This window comes from Arvicanthis niloticus, chromosome 24 (genome assembly GCF_011762505.2).
Source record: "Arvicanthis niloticus isolate mArvNil1 chromosome 24, mArvNil1.pat.X, whole genome shotgun sequence".
NCBI classification, from domain to species: Eukaryota; Metazoa; Chordata; class Mammalia; order Rodentia; family Muridae; genus Arvicanthis; species Arvicanthis niloticus.
In genome coordinates, this window is record NC_133432.1 from 34,772,482 (window position 1) to 34,793,313 (window position 20,832).

Here is a 20,832-nt window from a genome sequence, read left to right on the forward strand (position 1 = left end):
TGGGATATTTATGGGTAGGGGTTGGGGAGAGTGGGAAAATTTGGAGCGGTTACATATGATTGGTTGCACTTTTGCGCGGTTACACATGATTGGATATTTCAAACATCAGCGACTTGCAGAACTGGAAGAACTTGCAGAACCTCGGACCTCCCAGAAAGGGAGGGAGAGAGAAGTAAACACCAGATTGTCCATTACTCACTTGGGCTTGTTTGGCTTTGTCTGGGCACGCCCTTGCATGCCTTTATTTTTGGTCACCCTTCCCCTGCAGGGACTTAATATTTTATTATGACTAAATTTAACAAATTGTTGGTGGTCTTTGCTGACCATGAATTTTTTGTTATTGTTTCAACGCTGCTTTCAAATTTTATTTTCACATTATAACATGAATACCTGATGCCCTTTGTCTTAGTTAGGGTTTCATCGTTGTGAAGAGACACCGTGACAACAGCAACTCTTATTTTAAAAAAACAAAAAACAAAACAAAAAAAAAACCATTTAAGTGGGGCTGGCTTACAGTTTCAGAGGTTTAGTCCATTATCATCATGGTGGGAAGAAGCATGGCAGCATTCAGGCAGCAAGGAGGAGATTGTTCTATGATGGGCAGAGCTTGAACATAGGAAACCTCAAAGCCCACCCCCACAGTGACACACTTCCTCCAACAAAGCTACACCTCCTCCAAAAAGGCCACTAACCTTTTAGTGGCACCTCCTAATTGTGCCACTCCCCATTGGCCAGGCATTCAAACAGGTGAATCTATGGAGACCAAACCTGTTGGTTAGGTTTTTCACTGAGGTGCATATTGTACATATCAAAACAGACCTGGTCTCTAGGTCCTCCCAACAGCCCTCACTTGGCCTACCCTGTCCCCAACCCCCAACCTTCCAGCCCAGGATGGGCTGCCCTTCACCAACAGTCTCTTCCCTAATATAATCCAGACATTTTGGTCTCTCCTGCTCTCTCTTCCTCCTCCTCTTCTCCCTCCCCTTCTCTTCTCTCTGCGCATGTGCCCTTTCTCTTTCTCTTCCCTTCTCCATCTCTCTCCATGGTGACTCCTCTGGTCTCAATCCTTGGGGCCAGTGAATTCATCTGAGAGCAGATTCCCAATAAATCTGCCTTTAATATAAATTAATTTGGCTTGATATGGCTCATTTCACCTGTGGTAGAGAAATAACCTATCACTGTTCAAACCACCATACCAGTCAAACTCGGAAGAGAGTGTCAGATCCCCTGGAACTATAGTTACTGATGGGTATGAGCTGTTCTGTGGGTACTAGTAACCAAACCTCAGTCCTTTACAAGAATAATAAGTACTCTTAACTGCAGAGATATCTCTCCAGCCCTCCTTTAACCTTAGGTTTTGAGACAGGGTCTCTCAATGGGACCGAGTGCTTACTTACTAGTCTTAGACTGCCTGGCCAGAAAGCCCCAGGGATTTTTTTTATCTCTGTCTCCTGGTGCTGAGATTACAGATCACATGCACTGCCACACCTGGTTTTAACACAGGTACTGGGGATCTGAACTCAGGCCTGAATGTTTATGCATAAGGTTCTTTATCCACTGGCTTATCTTCCCAGCTCATAAAAGGTCATTCTTAAAGGAATTTAGGAGTGGTGAGCAAGATCTGTGGGCTGCAACTATACCTCACCATTTGTTACCTGACACTTTCCTGGAGAACAAATGGGAATAAATGAGTTGGGAATCTGGCTAAGTTTAGGTTCTGATGTTCCTGTCACCTTTGCCCAGTCTATCCTCAAAGTGTCCACCAACCTGCCTGGGTACACTGAGCTCTAACCCTGCATGGGGGTGGGGGATGGGTGGGGATAGGGAAAGGGCGAGGGTGGGGGGGGGTGAGCAAGTTGGGCAGAGACAATCCCTGCCCCTGCTGCCTGCCCCAGGCAGAAACAGTGTAGGGAGACAGCCAGAGCTCAAAGCTCAAGTCACCATAGAAGGTCAGCCTTCCCAGGAACCCTTCCTTCCTGTATGTCAGACACTGACCTAAAAGGCATCATTTTCTGGGATGATTCCTTAGTCCCTGCATCTAGAAAATGGGCACAGCTCCAACCTCCGAGGGTTTCTTTGGTCGAGTGATGACGTAACACAGGACATGCTTGCGAGGCTCCTGGGACACTCAGGTATTGGAGCATCCTGAGAAAAATATGAACTTGCGTGGGGAATCCAAAAGGCAACCCAGTGTGATGTGGTGGATCACACCTTCAATCCCAGTACTTGGGAGGCAGAGACAAGTGGATCTCTGGAAGTTTGAGACCATTCCCAAGGGCAGCCAGGGCCACATAGTGAGACCCTGTCTCAAAAACAAACAAAGGCTAAAACCAAGAATGGACAAGGAGAGGAGGAAATCCCACTTCTGGCCTGGGCTCTGTGATGGAGCCCTTGCCTAGAATTCCCCAGGGCAAGGCTGAGGGCCTGGCTGAAAGGTAAAGCCAGGGTCTAGCGGATTACAGTGCTCAGGGTTTTATCCCTGCCCTCCCCCTGTACTGAAGAGAAAATCGAAGCAAAGCACCTATTTCTAATAATAAGAAGAAATAGCCACACCTCCTTGTGCTATTAAATAATAAGTGCATTGAAAGTCCATTACAGAAAGAACCACACATTCCGGCCCAGCCTGTTAGCAGATGCAGGAACTACCTTAATAAATACCTTTGGACACAAACAGGTGGGGCCATGAGAGGTACAGGAAGTCACCTTGAACTTCCTTATCCTAAAGTCACCTTTAGCCCCAGCCACAAGGGATGAGAGCTGCTGATGAGACACAGCTTCCTGCTGGGCTCTGAGCCCAAAAGAGGAGCCACAGGCAGCCCTGACAGTGGCTGCAAAGCTATTGTTAGTTCTTTTGAGCTTCGACTCCAGCAGGCAGGTCACAGTCATTTCCTCACTTCTTAAGGCAGGCCACTCCATGTTGTGAGGACAGCAGAACATCTTTCCTTTCCTAAGACATCCCACCCCACCCCCAAAGTTCATAGGCTTCCTTAAGACTACCGTGGCAACTCGTGGGTGAGAGAGGGTGGCACTGTAGGACAAGCCAGAGGATCAGGTGTAGGCTGAGTGTGACGGTGAATGCCTGCAATCCTACCACTTGGGAGAACGAACGTCCAGTTTGAAGCTAGCCTTGGCTATACAGCAAGACCCTGTTAAATGTCTGACAAATGAAACAAGGAGACTCAAATGGACCCTCACCAGGGGATTCTAGGCAAACGCTTTCTCTGGGGGCCATGCCCCTAGCTCCTCATTAGAGGATTCAAGGCACAGGTTCTACCCTACCACTGAACTGCATTGCAAACCACATAAACACCAATCTCAGACAGATGGTTTGTTGACCACACATCTAAAGACTGACAGACCAGGGCAACAGCTCAGGCTTGAGAGCTCAAAGCTGTGCCCTGGACATTTCTCAGGGCCAGCTTATAAAAGTGAAAGCCCCAAAAGCCACAGATGCTGGCAGTGCTGCTCGGTGGTTAGCTCTGACTCAAGCCACTTTAGACATAACAGTTCATATTGACCTCTAATTTGATGGGTCCTATGAGAAACTTATAGTTGTGTGATGTCTTATAATTAGCAAACCTCAGCACATACAGAGCATAACAGGGTATGTGGTCAGCATGACCCTGTTCTGAGTCAAGTTATCTTTCAGTGTCAATGACTGGCAGGCATATTACAGCAATGGTATGAAATAGCTGGTGGGCATGGAACAAAATGGCTGCAGCTATGCTAGGGGGCCAGGCCTAAACATTATGAAAGCATTCTACATACTCACACCCCCTTACTGGGGATTCTAGACAAGACTTCTACCACTAAACCATACCCTAGTACAGAATGGTCCTTTTCATGTCCCTCATATATCCCACGATGTATTTCTTTTGTCTCAAATTCTCCAGGAGTGGACCACATAAGACTCTAGATCCTGTCTCTCTAGGTCTTGCTTTGCTTATAGGTTCAGTTTCCACTTCCTGAAATACCTACTGGTCCAGGGCTGGGCAGGGGCCAGAGGGTGACACGGCAGGTACCTAGTGGCACAGGCATGAGCCTTGCCCCATCTGCCTACATGTCAGCTTGCATCTGCCCTTCCCAGTCTGACCCAGTTGCCTACTTGCCTCTGTGGGAACCAAACCAGAGGCGGTGACACCCAGTGTCAGCCTGGTTTTATGGGCTTGGGGCAAAGGCCCTGTGACTGGTGGGTTGGGTTTCCCATATAGCCTGTGCTCGGCCTGTCATAAGTAGGGACCTTATCTTTTTCACCTCCCTGTCTGGAATGTGCCTAACACACTGCAGCCACATGAGGGGCTTGTTGAATAATTGTGAACTGACTAGGAAAAAAAAAATCAACACAGCTTTGCAAGAAAAGCCCATGGCCCAGAGAAACTAACAATTAAAACAGGGATCAGAGCATTGTGACTGACTGTTGTGGCTTCAAGGGATCTTAGAAAAGGCAGGACTCCCAGAGTATACTTGAGCCCTGGGTCTGAAAGTAGAAAATAGTACCTTTATGTCCTGTGGGGACAAGTAGGAAGAGTCAGGGCCTGACTCTACATCACCCCAAGTCATTCTAAGAGATGACTATACAAGACTTAGTGTCTGACTCTGGTTCACTATATACCCAAGTTCCAGCATTTTACATCCCGTCTTCCTTTTCCCCATCAAAACTTATCTGCTTCAGGTCTGCCTAGCCAAGAATCAGTCTCCTCTTTGACTCACCACAGACAAAAACAGTATTAAGACCTGCACACAGCCAGGCCTTGGTGGTGCACACCTTTAATCCCAGTACACTGGAGACAGAGGCAGACAGATCTCTTAAGTTTGAGACCATCCCAGTCTATGGAGCGAGTTCCAGGACAGCCGGGGCTACACAGAGAAACCCTGTCTCAATGCAGGGGAGACAGACCTTTCATACATCTGGAGCTCTCTGTGTCTCCTTCCTTTGTTTTATCCAGCTCTTATCTCTCTTTGGGATGGCTGCTCAAATGTCACCTTCTCAGAGAAGCCTTCCTTGAGCACCAGGGAAGGTTGCCTGGCACACAGTTGTGCTGGTGCCCAGGATCTTGTGAGGGTACACGTGTAGCTGACGATTCAGAAATGTCTGACTGAGAAGGATGTCAAGTGGTGTTGCCGCAGTGTTCCTCTGGAAAGCCTAGTCCAGTGCAGGTTGCATGCATGTGAAGGCGAGACCCAGAGTCTTTGCAGGAATTCAACTGAGAGATGATTATAAGCTCTTGGAGACTCTTGAGGTTGGATGCAGGAGAGACAGGAATGGGACTCTGGACACAGTAACATCCAAGAGGGCTGGGCAGTTGGAACATGTGTGTAAGTATGACACCTTGGACCACCCGGGCTACCTGAGCCCAGGCTGGGAGTACAAAGGGTATGTGTGTCCCCTAGCCTTTGTAAGACCAAAATTGTATTGTGGGGATTAAGGAGTTGGTGTGGTGAGTAAACTGCTTGCTGTGTGAGTTTAGATCTGCAACACCCAGGTGAAAACAGATGCCTTATCACTGAGTGATAGGAGGCAGAGACAGGAGAATCCCCCAGGCCAATCTACCCAGAGTACACAGAACAAAAAATTAACATGAGGGCTGTCTCAAAGTGGAAAACAAGGACTGACATCCAAAGTTGCCCTCTGACCTTCAAATGCAGGCTATGGCATGTGTGCACATGTGTATTCACACATGTCACTTCCATCCAAGAACACTCACATGCACACACATAGATTAAGAAAAAAAAAATCATAGGAATTTCTCAACGTAGGAAAGAATCCATCTACTAGACAGGCCAAAAGAAATTTAAAATACAAAAAGAGATTCTATCTTTGGAATCAGATGAAGTTTATTGAGCAACTACTTCTTGGGGAAAACTATCTCCATCCGCCATCACCCCTGACCCCGCCTGAAGGCAAAATTCTAAGCTAATCTCTCCTCTTCTCTCCCATCCAATCTTCTCTTTGTAGATAGGGTTTCACTGTATCGCCCTAGCTGACCTGGATGTTGCTATGTAGATTAGGCTGGTTTCAAACTCACAGAGATCCGCCTGCTTCTGCCTCTGGGGTGCTGAGATTAAAAGTATATATCACCATAGTGCACACTTACCTAGTCTCTTACCAGAGAGGCATAGATGGAACAGCTTGGCCTGTGTCTTAGTTTTACAAAAGAGCTGCAATATGTAGATTTTTTGTTCTCTTGGTTTTGGTCTTGAAAGAGAGAGAAAGAGAAAGAGAAAGAGAAAGAGAAAGAGAAAGAGAAAGAGAAAGAGAAAGAGAGAGAGAGAGAAAGAGAAAGAGAAAGAGAGAATGCCTAAGCTAGCTTCAACTCAGTTCTGGAATTACAGGCATGAACCATTATACCTAGCTGTCTATACTTCCAAAAAAATTATTTATTTTTATTTCATAGTGTTTACCTGCATGTATGTTTGGATAACCCATGTGTGCCTGGTGCTCTCAGAGGCCAGAAAAGGGCTACCAGATCGCTTGTAACTGGAGTGTCAGATGGTTGAGAGCTGCCCTATGGTTTCTAGGAACCAAACCTGAGTCTTCTACAAGAAAAGCCTCTTAACCTCTGAGCCATCTCTTCAACCTCATGTTTGTCTACTTTTGACTATTCACTTAAAATGTTTATTTATTTGCTTATTTTTTTGTGGGCAGGGGCATGCCATGGTGCATACGTGGAGGTCAAAGGACCATTTAGGGGAGTTGGGATTTTTATTTTCATCATAAGGATCCTGGGGATTGAACTCAGGTCCTTAGGCTTGGTGGTGAGCACCTTTACCTGCTGAGCCATGTCACTCACCCCAGTAATCATTCATTACTGTAAAATGCAGCAGAGTCCTAGGAACCTACATCTTATGCTTGCTGCTTACTTTGGCCAAAGCATTTAGCTTCTCTGTTTCTGTATCATTTGCAAAATGGAACTAGCAATTAAGTCATTTACAAAAAAAAGAAAGCAAGTGGTGGGCAGTGGTGGCACACACCTTTAGTCCCAGCACTCAGGAGGCAGGGGCAGGGGCAGGGGCAGGGGCAGGGGCAGGGGCAGGGGCAGGGGCAGGGGCAGGGGCAGGGGCAGGGGCAGGGGCAGAGAGGCAGGTAGATCTCTGAGTTCAAGGCCAGTCTGGTCTACAGAGGAAGTTCTAGGACAGGCAGGGCTACACAGAGAAACTTTGTTTTGACAAAACAAAAACAAACACACAAACAAAAAGGAAAACCACATAATATATGGCTTTATTTATATCTAAAATCTAGAATGGGCAAACCCCCACAGAAACAGGAAGTAATTTAGGGGTTATCTAGGGCTGGGAGAATGAGGAAGGGCTGGGCATGGGTACAAGATTTCTCTTACTGCTTTCTTTATTTGTGTATGGGTGCACATGCACACTCAGTGGCATGGTGCTCTGTTGGCGGTCACAGGACTACCTTTGGGAATTGGTTCTCTCCTTCTATCACAGGGGTCCTGGGGATTGAACTCAGGTTGTCAGTCTCAGCAGCAAGCGCCTTTTACCTGCCGAGCTATCTCACCAGCTCCAGGATTTCTTTTGTGGGTGATGAAAATATTCTAAAATTAGATAAAGATTAAAGAGTGGTTACGTATAAAGTGCTTAGAGCAGTCTGACACATCAAAAATGATCCTAAAGTCATAGTTAAATAAAGCTTACCTCCAAAGGAAGGGATACATGAGGATGAGCTTGGAGGGAGAAGTGGGGGCGGGGGTGGGGATGGAGGCAGGGGTAGGGTTGGGGGCGGGGGTGGAGGCGGGGGTCGGAATCTGTTCCTTAGTATGATTTTAAAGTGATTTTTCTATTCTTGAATGTTACTGTCTGTTGTGGACTTTTTATAAATCTTCTGATTATCTTATGGAGAGCATCATATCAGAGTAAAAATTTTGTATATTAAAAGTGTTAATTTATTAGACATAAACTCTGTTATCCTGAGTTTCTCCCCCACCTTCCAAGTGGGAAGTGGCTCAGGGCTCTGAAAGACACATGATGATCTGCCCTTGAGTCACAAGCCTTAGACAGGATGCAGAAGGCAAGGTTTTCACAGAGACACATTTGGCTGGACAGCCAGCAAAGCATGCCAAAAGAGCCAGCTAAATACCAAGCAGGATGAGACTGGCAGAGAACTAGGGATTGTGGTGAACTTTAACCTACTTGATCTCCCAATATGCCTGAAGCTCAATTAAAGTACTCCAACAGCAAGAAGGATTCAAGATAGAGAAGCAAGGGACAGTCATAAAAACCCTATGGAGGTGGTGCTGGAGAAGCAGTTTAGAGGCCGAGAGCACTGGCTGTTCTTCAGAGGTCTGGGTTCAATTCCCAGCACCCATATATTGGCTGATAGTCACCTGTAAGTCCAGCTCCAGGGGATCCAGCGCTCTCTTTTGGCCTCCTTGGGTCTTGTACACATGTGGTACAGAGAGGTACATGTGGTCTGGCTCTGCCTGTCAGTACCCTACTATCGTATATCTTGTATTTGTTCAGTTATTTTGTTGGTGTTTTGAAGACAGGGTTTTTCTATGTAGTCCAGGCTGGCCCCACTTCCTGAGTTCTGAGATTACAGGTGTGTACATCATCACCAGTTCTATGTACCACTGAGGATGGACCCCAGGGCTTTGTGCATGCTGGGTAAACTGCCAGCACCATTTGTCTTCTTAACCATTGGTACAACCTCAGCACCATTGTCTTCTTAACCAAGATGTATTGTTGTAAACAACTGAACAATTTCTAGAGTTTTGAAGAAGCTCATTTTGACTACTAAAAGTTTTGTTCTTGTTATTTTATTGTATATGTTGGGGTCCAGGAGTTGCCCCACAAACCACACGGACACCAGTCTCAGTCAGACATGGATGGTTTGTTGACCACACATCTAAAGACTGACAGACCAGGGCAACAGCTCAGGCTTGAGAGCTCAAAGCTGTGCCCTGGACATTTCTCAGGGCCAGCTTATAAAAGCGAAAGCCCCAAAAGCCACAGATGCTGGCAGTGCTGCTCGGTGGTTAGCTCTGACTCAAGCCACTTTAGACATAACAGTTTATATTGACCTCTAATTTGATGGGTCCTATGAGAAGCTTATAGTTGTGTGATGTCTTACGATTAGCAAACCTCAGCACATACAGAGCATAACAGGGTATGTGGTCAGCATGACCCTGTTCTGAGTCAAGTTATCTTTCAGTGTCAATGACTGGCAGGCATATTACAGCAATGGTATGAAATAGCTGGTGGGCATGGAACAAAATGGCTACAGCTATATGGGGAGGGTGAGAGGAGGTCTCAACAGTGTATGTGGAGGGAGGGTAGCACACGCTACAGCACATGTGGGGGATCTGAGGACAGTTTATTCAAGTCAGTTTTCTTCTACCACGCAAGACACGGGGACCTTTCCATGTCACAGTCACAGCATGTGCTTTCCCTGCTCAGCCACTGTTTTCATAGTGTTGTGTTGTTTTCCACTCTAGAAACACTTCCTCTGTTGTCTTTAGTCTGTCTGTCTTTCTTTCTTTCTTTCTTTCTTCCTTCCTTTCTTCCTTTCTTTCTTTTTGTTTGTTTTATTCGAGACAGGGTTTCTCTGTGTAGTCCTGGCTGTCCTGGAACTCACTCTGTAGACCAGGCTGGCCTCGAACTCAGAAATCCACCTGCCTCTGCCTCCCAAGTGCTGGGATTGAAGGCGTGCACCACCACTGCCTGGCTTAGTTTTTCTCTTTCTCTCTTTCTTTCTTTCTTTCTTTCTTTCTTTCTTTCTTTCTTTCTTTCTTTCTTTTTTTCTTTTTTGAGACAGGGCTCCTCTGTGTAACTCAGATCTGCCTTGAGCTCAGAGATCTACCTGCCTCTGCCTCCCAAGTGCTGGGACTAAAGGCGTGCACCACTACTGCCAGGCTGGAGGCTTTAGTTGTTTCAGGCAAGGTTTTCATAAAACCCCAGCTATCTTTGGATGCCTCTGATCCCTAGTGACTACCTCCCAAGTGCTGGGATTCCAGATGTGTTCCACTACATCTATGATTCCATTTTACTGTGTTCAGAGGGCTGGAGATAAAGCTCAGTTGGTAAAGTGCAGACCTAACATTTATGAAGCACTGGACTTGAACCCCATATATCACAGACACCAGGCTTAGTGACACATGTCTGTAATCCAACCACTTAGGAGGAAGAAATAGGGGTATCAGAAATTCAAAGTCATCCTTTGCTACGTACTGAGGTCAGAGCCAGCAGCCTATGCTACATGACACTCTGTCTCAAATGGAAGAAAGAAGGGGAGGAGGAAGAGCAAGAGGAGGAGGAGAGGGCTGGAGAGAATGGCTGAGCAATTAAGAGCATTTGTTGTTCTTGCAAAGGACTGGGGTTCAGTTTCCAGAACCCATTTGGGCCACTCAGAACTGCCTGTAACTCTGTCTCCAGTGGATTAAATGCCTTCTTCCAGTCTCCAAGGGCACAGCGCAAACATATATACAGGCATACAAGCAAGCAAAACAAAATAAAATTCACAAAATATTTTTTTCCTTTCTTTTTTTCTTTATTAGAAAGATGGCTGTGGGACTGGAGAGATGGTTCAGCGGTTAAGAGCACTGACTGCTCTTCCAGAGGTCCTGAGTTCAATTCCCAGCAACCACATGGTGGCTCACAACCAACTGTAATGGGATCCGATGCCCTCTTCTGGTGTGTCTGAAGACAGCTACAGTGTACTCACACACATAAAATAAGTAAATATTTTTAAAAAAGAAAGAAAGGAAGGAAGAAAAAAAGGAGTAAAGAAAGAAAGGAAGGAAGAAATATGGCTATGTTTAACTACTGGCCCACAAAATTCCTAAAGATTTTACCAACGACTTTCATCAGGATCCTCCTGGATGTGGTCAGAGGTGAGCTCTGAAAACCTTTAGGGTGCTCATAGGTCACCACTTCTCCATAGCTGTAACTCATCCTGTACTAAACAGACTTCATATCCTCCAGTGTACAAGCCTCTAGCAGGACTGAGCAAGGCTGGCTGGCAGGACACACGATGCCAGCAGGTAGGGTGTTCTGAAGGATGGCCTGGCATAGAGGAAAACTTGCAAAAGGCTTCAGATACGTGTAAACCGTGTGCCAGAAACACTGAGTTATCATTGATTCTGATCTCAGGGAATCTCATCTTAACTTAAGCTAAAAGCTGACTTCTCTTTTGTTTCCTGACTCTTTGAGGTGAAACTTCACCAACCCCACATGTCTTTGTTTGTCTTGTAGAATCTCTAACTAGAAGTCTTTGAGGCAAGTACTACTGGGCAAAGGTAGAAAGTCGAGGTGGGGGCAGGCGTAAAGGTTTCCATTAGACAGCCTCTGAGGAATGCGTACCTTAACCCATTCTCCATGGAAGGGGAAAAACAGTTGTGTGTTTGTGTGTGTTTCAGCTTTGGGGCTTACTCAAATAATAACAAAACCTGCTTTGTGATCACAGAATGACTCCTTGTTGGGATGCATCTTAATTATGATTAATTACCAGGAGGATTATGAGGAAGGGCTTTCACTGAGCCAGCTCTGCTCTCCACAAAGCCTCTTGTCAGGTTGGAGCATGAATTCCCGGCTTCCTTGAATGCATCGGGTTGAGCTTCCGGATGGAAGTCAACGCACAACAGGGCAATTGTACCTCCCTTCTAGACCTTTGCCTTCCTTCCCTTCTCCACAGAAGGATTAGCAGAAAGAGGCAGAGTTGAGCTCAGTGTCACAGGCCAGCTACCGGTTTCCTCAGGTTTTTAGTGTGGCTTGCCTCAATCAACAACAGACATTCCCCTGTGCGCCCTGTGCTGAGTTAGCACCTCGGACAGTTAGTATTTACAATGGCTTATTTGGAGGGAGTTTGGAAACCAGGGGAAGCTCTGTGTTTGCAAGTTGTTAAAGTCCCACCTGATAAGATGCAAACCAGTTTCTCGGTTGTTTTCATTCATAAATTGGACCACCAGAGTCAGCAAAGGTGGTCTCCCCAACCCCATGGAAGATGGGCTGTGTTACTGCCAAGCACTTTCTCCATTTCTTTTGTGTGTGCATGGATTTGTATATGTGTGTTGTTTGAGTTTGCATGTAATTTGTATATGTGTGTGTATTTTCTCCACCCTCCCCCGCTCCATTCCCTCCCCCCCCCCCCCCGCCCCAGTAGTTGTGAAGGCCATAAGAGTGTCTTTCCACACTTGGGAGGCAGAGGCAGGTGGATTTCTGAGTTTGAGGCCAGCCTGGTCTACAGAGTGAGTTCCAGGACAGCCAGGGCTATACAGAGAGACCCTGTCTCAAAAAACCAAAAAAACCAAACCAAACCAAACCAAACCAAACCAAACCAAAAACAAAAGAGTGTCTTTCCTCAGGCTCAGGGTCCATTTTTTGGTTTTGAGGCAGGGTCTCTTATTGGCCTGAAACTTGCCTCGAAAGTTTGTCTGGCTTGTCAGCAAGCCCTAGGATCCATCTTTTTCTGCCTCTTCAGCAAGTGTTGACCACTAAGGATAGATTTTTTTTTTTTTTTTTTTTTTTTTTTTTTAATGTGGGGTTCTGGGAATCAAATCCAGGTCCTCATGCTTGGAAGGCAAGATATCTCTCCATTGTGTTTGAGACATCTTCTACCCCACCTGGAGGCCATCCCCACACCCATCCCCAACACCTAGCACAGTTCCTATAGAGGACACCTACTTCACATTAAGCCAGCAGGAGCTTCAAGGTGACTCAGACAGGGCTGCTGTCCTCAAGGAGTTTGCAGTCACAGGAACAATAAAACATGACAGTAGGCCCAGGGCTGGGCTGGGGCGGGGCTGTGGATGCTCAGTTATTTGTGGGATTGGGGAGAAGCCATCGATGAAGTCATATTCCAGGTGTGTCTTGACGAATGAAAGGAAGAGCATCTGCCAGCTGAACAAGAGGGGACAGGAAGGGCTGTCTTGGCAGAAGGGCCAGCTTGAGCTCTCTGCTACGTCAGTGAGTGAAGTCAGAAACATTCTGTGCTTTCTGTGCTTGATCAATTGAAATTTTAAAAAGTTCAAAGTTCCTCAGAAGCTGATCTGATCTGGTCAACCTAAGATGAAGAGGTTAAGAAAGTTCTGATTAGTAAAAATAAATTTAAGTAAAACTGGGGATAAAATACCGAGAACCATGATGGTAAAAAATAAAAAAAGAAAAATAAAAAGAAGGAAAAAGATAGAAAAAAGTCCCAGATTGAATTATGTGGGTTATTATGGTCTTTTTTATAGCTTCCTAAAATAATTGTCGGTGTTACCTGCTACCCACGCCTCGTTCCTCTGTCTGCAGGGGGCGCACCGGTCTCCACCTTGCCGCCTATGGCTGAGGGGGCGGGGCTCCCGGAGTCAGTATGGATTGACGATTGGCTGATCCAGGTGTCCGTCACGGCATCCCGCCTCCGCTCTACGTCACATGACGCAGCCCATCATGGCGGCGGGAGCGCGGCTGCCTGGGCCCGCGGCTCCGCAGGCTGGGTGCCGTTGCTGCTGTTGAGGGGCGGCGGCGGCGCAGACGGGCGGGAAGGATGATGCTAGCTCTGCGGCCAGAGCGGCGGATGCAGACCGGGAACAAGGTTGACGTTTGGCTAAAGAGACGTGTGTCCCGAAGCAGCCGGCGCCGGTGTCGCTGAGGCGGCGCGGAGGGCTGACTGACTGACTGACTGACTGAAGGCGGCGACCCGAGAGCCCGCCCCGTGGGGGACCGCGCGGTGGACGAGATGCCGGGGCCGCCGGCGTCGTCGCCGTCGCCGCCGCCGATGCTGCTGCTGCTCCTGCTCCTGACCGTCGGCAGTGCCCGGGCCGCGCCACTTCCGCAAACAGGTGCAGGTGAGCGGATCCGGAGGGCTGCGGGGCCGCTGCGTTTTGCGGGGCGGCGGCGAGGTCGGCGGGCTTGAGGGGTTGGGCCACCTCTGCGACAGATCGGAGGCCTGCCGAGGGCAGGAGGCCGCGGGGTGCGAGCGATCCTAGGGAGATTTCTTGCCGCAGGGGCGTGGGATGGGGGGCGGGGGCGCGGCGACGCGGTGGGGGTTGGGGAAGACGACGGGGTGAGGTGGCAGCGACGGATTCCCCTACATCCCTGGGGGACTCTTTACCCGGACTCTAAACTTGTTGCCCTGAAGGTCCCTCCAGCTTCTGTTCTCGACACTTCTTCCTTTTTTTCCAGATGTCACCTGCCTCTTGTGGCTTTTCTCACGTCTTATAATAAGAACCGTTTCTTATCTCTTGTCATTCCTTAAATGAAACCAAGGACTCCCGGAAGCTGTGCAGTTTCCTTGGCTCACTGAAACTTGTTCTAAAGTTGGAAATTGATTTTAGATGCTGTGGTTGTTGGGTTATTAGTTTATTTATCTATTTATTTTTCGGAATGACTCTCTGGGGATGAGAAAGAAACAACGATACATATTTTTGTTTTTAGGAACCGGGTGGCTGGAGTAGCAGCTTTTGAGTAACCATTGACAAATTCGGCCTGAGGGTAATTGAACTGTTTATTTTAGCGATATCAGTGAGTGATTGATTATCTTTTCAAGCTCTCAGCCCTTCTATATTTTCTGCATATAGTTTTAATTTGGAGTTTATAAATAAAACTTCAGCCAAAGAAACTATCTCAGAAATTTTAAGGAAAAAACAAATCGAGGCTAACTTTCCATCATTACGGCTTATTTTTTCAACGGAGAGGGAGGTATTGACATTTTAAAGAACTTTAGAGGTTGGAAGAAACCATAAGGATAATTCAGTCCAATTTTTTCATCTTTTGCTTTGAGGATGCTGGAACCCTGGCAATCAAAAGATATACTCAAGGTGACACAGCTAAGTTGTAGTTAGATTCAAACTCAGGTCTTAGATTCACCTTGTCTTGTGATTCCACCCACCTCCCAGTTCACTTCAAGTCTTAACTGTCTGTGAAATGCACCTGAGGTCAAGGTTTAAACGTGGAACTGCCTCCGTCAATATGGGTGTTTCAAACAAATCTACCATGAAGGAGGCGTAGTGGATTCCAGGGCTACACTATAGGTTATATGCCATTGAATGCCCTTCAGTTGAGCAGTAAGTGGTGTGATTGTACTGTAGAATGTAACACTGTGTTTGTACTGTTGCCTTGGAATCAAGTCTTTTTGGTAACTTCAGTGTTCTGAGTCAATGGATAAGATAACAGAATGTCGGCAGAAGTCCATAGTCAACCAGGATGGACATTGCAGAAAATACCAGGGAAGCTGGGAAAGATTATATAGAAAGGTAGTGATGTTGCTATGTAAGGGTATTGACATTTAAATAGAAAATTAACACTAGGTAGCACAGTGGATAGAGTGTATGTGACAAGGGGATTCCAGAAACTTCCAGAAGTTCCTGTGCCTATCAATTTTTATGCACTTTAACATAATACATATATTTGTGAAAGTGTATCTGCCTGTCTGTCTTTGTCCCTCATTTTATTCTATTGCCACACCATTCTATACAGGCTGAAATCTCAGAGGTCTGAGTTTCATTGAGGTCTGAGTTTCATTGAGGTCTGAGTTTCGTTGAGATCTTGTAATACAAAGCAACCTGAAAAACCTAAACCCATGGGATTTTGGCATAAGGTTTTAACATAAGTGAAGCCCACATGATTTTGGCATAAGGTTTTGACATAAGTGAAGCCCACGTGATTTTGTATCAACTTTTGCTCATTTTTCTTTCCTATTTTGAGCCTTGGAGGGAGCCATATAAACTGTGTGTAAATGATGCATTATTAAATGTCAAACATAGATGTATGGGATTGTTTCTCTGTCCAAATAGCTTATTGATACTACAACTGGGATAGATTTCTCGAACCCCCCTCCCTCTCTCCCTCTTCTTCTCTCTCCCCCTTCTCCCCTCCTCCTGCTTGAACACAGGATCTCACACATGCTCAACACTCAGCTGTGGAGATAGATTTTTCTTTTCATCAAGGGTAAACAACTTTTGTGTTGATCGCATTTATTGAGCTCACTGGTTAAAAACGTTAAAAACGAAGGCTCTATCGTGAATATATATGGTCGATAAAAGAGCAGCTATGCATTGAAAACATAACTGGGGCGTCTGATGATCTAGAGCCTGTACAAAACAAGGCCAGTGTTCCCAAGTAAGGGTGGGCCCATTGCATGGAACCTTTTGCCCTCTGTATGGGCTGGTTTTGTGTCAACTCAACACAAACAGAGTCATCAAAGAGGAAGGAGCCTCAGTTGAGGAAATGCTTCCATGAGATCCAATTCTAAGGCATTTTCTCAGTTAGTGATCATTGTGGTTGGTGCTATCCCTGGGCTGGTGGTCCTGAGTTCTATTTAAAAAAAAAAAAAAAAAAAAGCAGGCTGAGCAAGCCAGGGTAAGCAAGCTGGCAAGCAGCATCCCCCATGGCCTTGGCATTAACTCTTTCTTGTCTTGGGGATCCTGCCCTGTGTGAGTTCCTGTCCTGACCTCCTTCAGTTATGAAGAGCAGCGAAGTGTCAGCTGAATAGAATAAACCCTTGCCTCCCCAGCGTGCTTTTTGGCCATAGTGTTTTGTTGCAGCAATACTACCTAAGACAGCCTCCTTGTTCTTATTCTTTGTAAAGGTCAGACTGTTTAATGGTGCCTTTGAGAAAGCAGACTTCTCAGAAATAGGTTAGGTGTGTGTGTGCTGGGGGAATATAATTTATGCCAAGTCTGGTGGTGCATACCTTTTATCCGAACACTCCAGAGGTAGAGGCAGGACACTCAATGCAGGAATCAGGGCCAGCCTATGTAGTGATGTTACACATAGTGAGTTCCAGGCCAGCCACTTCCTCATATTGAGACTCTGTCACAAATTACAAAACAACAGACACCTGAAGCTTTATCTTGTGTTTGCCTGTTTGCATGAGAAACAGGGGGACTATGACTAAAGTTCTTTTTATTTGTTTTTGTTTGTTTGTTTGTTTGTTTGTTTATGTGTATGGGTGTTTGCCTGTATGTCTGTGAACCACATGGGTGTTTGGGGTCTGGGGAGGCCAGAAGAGGGTGTTCGATCCTCTGGAACTGGAGTTATAGATGATTGTGAATAGCCATGTGGGTGCTAGGAATCGAACCCAGGTCCTCTGTAAGACCATTTTGTGCTCATACTGCTGAGTCATCTCTGTATCTCCAGCCCTTTATTTCTTGAATGAACTTTTTTAGGTTATATAAAAAGTAATAGACTTCATTAGGGCATCTTTATTCATACATAACTTTAAAATTGAAATTAAGTTATGTAAGATGCCCTTGTAGTTCAGAGTCATTTTTAGGATTGGAAGTTGAAAGGTGTTTACTCATTGACTTATAGTAAAACTATGTGAATATGTGGGTTGCCATGTCCATGGAAGGTTGTTGTTAGGCCCCTCCCCCTTTTATTTTTTGACACAGAATCTTGCTGTCCACCAAATCAGGATCCTCCTGCCTCAGCACATGGAGTGCTGAGATTACAGGGGTGCACTGTGTATGGTGTCTCACAAAACATTTTGTTGTTGTTGAACTATATTGTGGGCCACTTTATGTCTGAAGGATGCCCTTTTATCTGCCTCATGTCTGAGTCCCTTTTCCTGAAGATCCCCGTTGTCACTATATGAGCCCTTGTTATGGATACTGAGAACTTGCTGGGTCTTACTTGGAAGCTTAGGGAAAGGGAGAAAATCCAGTTTTCACAAACACTGCTAAGTGACCAAACTAAGGTGATAGATAGTTAGGTTCTTTTCTGTATGGTCATCAGATCTTAGGAAACACGTACGTACCTCTTGTAAGAGTCCATGGATTTGTAGCACAAATCTGAACGGGAAGAAAAGAAAGATCCTATAGTGGTTGGTATATGTGACTGCGTATACTCTGAGCCACACTGTCTTGTTCGTATTAGGATAGTGGTGAGAGAGGGAAACCCGCTTCTGTTGTTCTGCGGCATATTAGGTCACAGAGTACAGAGGAAGCTTTTAGCAGTTCCAGATAAGGTCCCTCACCGAGCTGGTGGGGCTCGGCTGCTGATTCAACGTAGCTTATGAATCTGGGGCTCTCAGTTTAGATGTGGCAAACAGACTTGTATCTCTAACAAGTTTCCTACAGTCAAGGGATTGCTTTCCAAAATTGGAGTTTTTGTGATTAATTTTCATAGCTTCTGAGAAATATTTTTCAATAGTCTTCTCATGTAGATAGATTTTTAGGGCTTGCAAATAGATTCAGGTTGGGATTGCTCTAATTGCTTTCACTTGGTGACATTTTTGTGTCATCAAATATGCTTCACTGCACCATAATTAAAACTCTATCCAGTTTTGTAGCTGATCAGCAGTGAGGTTACCAGATCCTTAGAGCTTGCTGTTATCAGTGTGCTGACTGTTCATGCACTTGAATTTGGAGAGTCCTTGGGCCCTCTCTGTCCCCTGTGGGCTGTGTCACTTTGATAACAGCTGTACATACAATAAAAAAAGGACATTGTCATGTAAAAAAAAATGGAATATCCAGGTTCTGAAACAGTTAAAATAAAGGAGTCCTCAAAAAAGTCTTTCTGGCCCAGGCCAGGGTGGCCTTTAATCCCAGCACTGAGAGGGAGAGGCAGAGGCAGGCACGTTTCTGAATTTTAGGCCATTGTGGTCTACAGAGTCCCAGGATAGGCAGGGCTACACAGAGAAACCCTGTCATGAAACACACACACACACACACACACACACACACACTCACACACTCACCCCTGCCCCCCACAACACATACACCACCAAAATTGAACCTTTCAGTCCAATTGAGAATAAGATTTTTGAAGCAATTGTGAAGGGAACATGATGTTCTAGGGAGAGCCTGGGCTTTCAGTTGGACCTGGGCATGAGGTCTTACTCTTCTGTTTCATTAGCTTTCATGTCAGGTCAGAGAGGAGCTGAGGTAGGGAGAACCTAGGTTCAAGGCCAACCTGAGCAACTTAAGAACCAGTCTCAAAATTGGAAAAAGAAAAATAAGAACTGGGAGCCTGGTGTGATATACACACATTTAATTTCAGCACTCAGAGGCAGGCCTGATCTCTCTGAGTTCAAGGCTACCATGGTCTGTGCAGTGAGTTCCAGACCAGCCAGGGTCACATAGTGAGGCCCTGTTTCAAAAATAGAAAGGGCTAGGTAGAGTTGGGGATATGGCTTTGTGGTATTTGCCTAAGTGTGCAGGAGACCCTAGGTTCAATTTTCAGTACTGTAAAGACAAAGAGAAAGAAATCTTGGGCCAGTTATCTGCTGTCTCTTAGCTCCTCAGAACTCAGCAAACAAAAACAGGTGGGATCTAGAGAGATGTCTCAGCTGTTGAGAGTCTTGTTAGCTCTTGTAGAAGATTCGGTTCCTAGCACCCAGGTGGCAGCTCACAACCGTCTGGAACTCTGGTTCCATGGGATCCAGCCTCCTCTTCTGGCTTCTTTAGGCACATAGTACGCATACATATAAAGCAAAATAAATCTTTAAAATAAACCATAAAATAAACAATAATAAACCCTATGCAAATGGTTGTTGGAGGGGTGGGTGGGTATCCTCATGATGGTGTGCTTATGTCTGCTGTAGCGTGTACTTGGTAATGCAGCCTTCTTCACTGCCGCAAGGCTCTTTGTAAATTGGGTGGGTTGGCTAATCACAAATGATATAGCTTCAAAGAAACAAATCTCAAACTTGCTCTATAGTGAGGATGACCTTGAACTTTTGATCCTCCTGCCTCAGCCTCCTGGGATTGGAGGTATGTTCCACCATGGTCCGTTTTACATGGTGCTGGGGACCAGATGTAAGGCTTGACGAGTGCTAAGCAAGTGCTTTGCCAACTGAGCTACATTCCCAGCCAAAGGAGAACCTCTTAAGTGCTTGTTGTATAACATGGAATATCTATTTTTACTGGATTTGAAAAGTCTGTTGCTCAAAATACCTTGCTATATGGTGGCTGGAGACCTTGCAGGGGGAAAAATCAATCTGATAGGCTTTTGCAGGTGATATGAGCTGGCATAGATATTCTGTTGGGGAACCATGCTAGAAATTGTTAGGATGATCTAAATTAGTCTACTTTTATGTAATAAACCTGTTTTTAAACTCCATGATGACTAAAGCTCTTGCAAGTGAACAATTGCTGGTTTTAATTTACTTAAAGGAACCATGAACAATCTAAATTTCCTCAATCAAAAACATAGTTGCATATTTTCATGAAGCATCCCCAGAGGATACATGCCTAAACCAAGCTGGGGGATAACCAGCCCAGGGCTGATGTTTCCCATTTTAAATACCTGTTGGGAGATGGACTTCACTCTCTCTCAAACCATCCATCTTTACAGTTTACAGGCAATGCTTTTCTCTGTGGGCCAGCAAGATGGATCAGTGGTTAAAGGTGCCTACCACCAAGCCTACCAACCCAAGATCAATCTCCAGGACCCATGTGATGAGAGTAGACAACAAAATTCCCACAAGTTGACTTTCAAAACTTGCATTTCTTCCTTCCTGTAAAATTAAAAAAATAAATAAGTATAACAAAAGTTGCTGACCTGGTTGTAAAGAAGGACATGGTCTGAGAGGAAGCTTCTGGTCTGGAATATACTTCCTATTTAGGCTGTAACTTTCAACTTTTCTTTGCATCTTCAATTGAAGATACCATTTTAAGAGCAAACTAGGGCATAAGTCAGTACTTGCTATACTTCTAGAGAACCCGAGTTCAGTGCCCAGCATCCATATCAGGTGGCTCACAACTTGTCTCTTAACTCCAGCTCCAAGGAAATTGGTACCTCTGGCCTCTTGTGGCACCTGCACTTAGACACATATACCCACATGCAGACCCACACTCCTATACCTAACTAAAAATAAATCTTAAAAAATTGAGGAGAACAAAACTAGTCAGCCAGACTAGTGGTACACACCTATCATTTTACTACTCAGGAGGT

At 45.6% G+C, this 20,832-nt stretch overlaps 1 protein-coding gene and 1 long non-coding RNA gene across 3 annotated transcripts in view; one reads left to right on the forward strand and one right to left on the reverse strand.

Moving 5' to 3' along the window:
* Positions 1 to 7,270: 7,270 nt before the first annotated feature.
* LOC143438096 (uncharacterized) lies at positions 7,271 to 13,388 on the reverse strand. Its single transcript, XR_013107159.1, has 3 exons — positions 13,214 to 13,388; positions 12,634 to 13,012; positions 7,271 to 7,550 (listed from the first exon to the last, which is right to left on the reverse strand). It is a non-coding gene; the product is annotated as an uncharacterized LOC143438096 (long non-coding RNA).
* A 14-nt stretch (positions 13,389 to 13,402) lies between these two features.
* The window catches only part of Lmtk2 (lemur tyrosine kinase 2), a 94,685-nt gene continuing 87,255 nt past the window's right edge, over positions 13,403 to 20,832 (forward strand). For both annotated transcript variants that reach the window (XM_076923631.1, XM_076923632.1), the window contains exon 1: positions 13,403 to 13,781. In XM_076923631.1, coding sequence (XP_076779746.1) covers positions 13,673 to 13,781 — 109 coding nt within the window. In that variant the 5' untranslated portion in view covers positions 13,403 to 13,672. The remainder of the gene's footprint in view (positions 13,782 to 20,832) is intronic.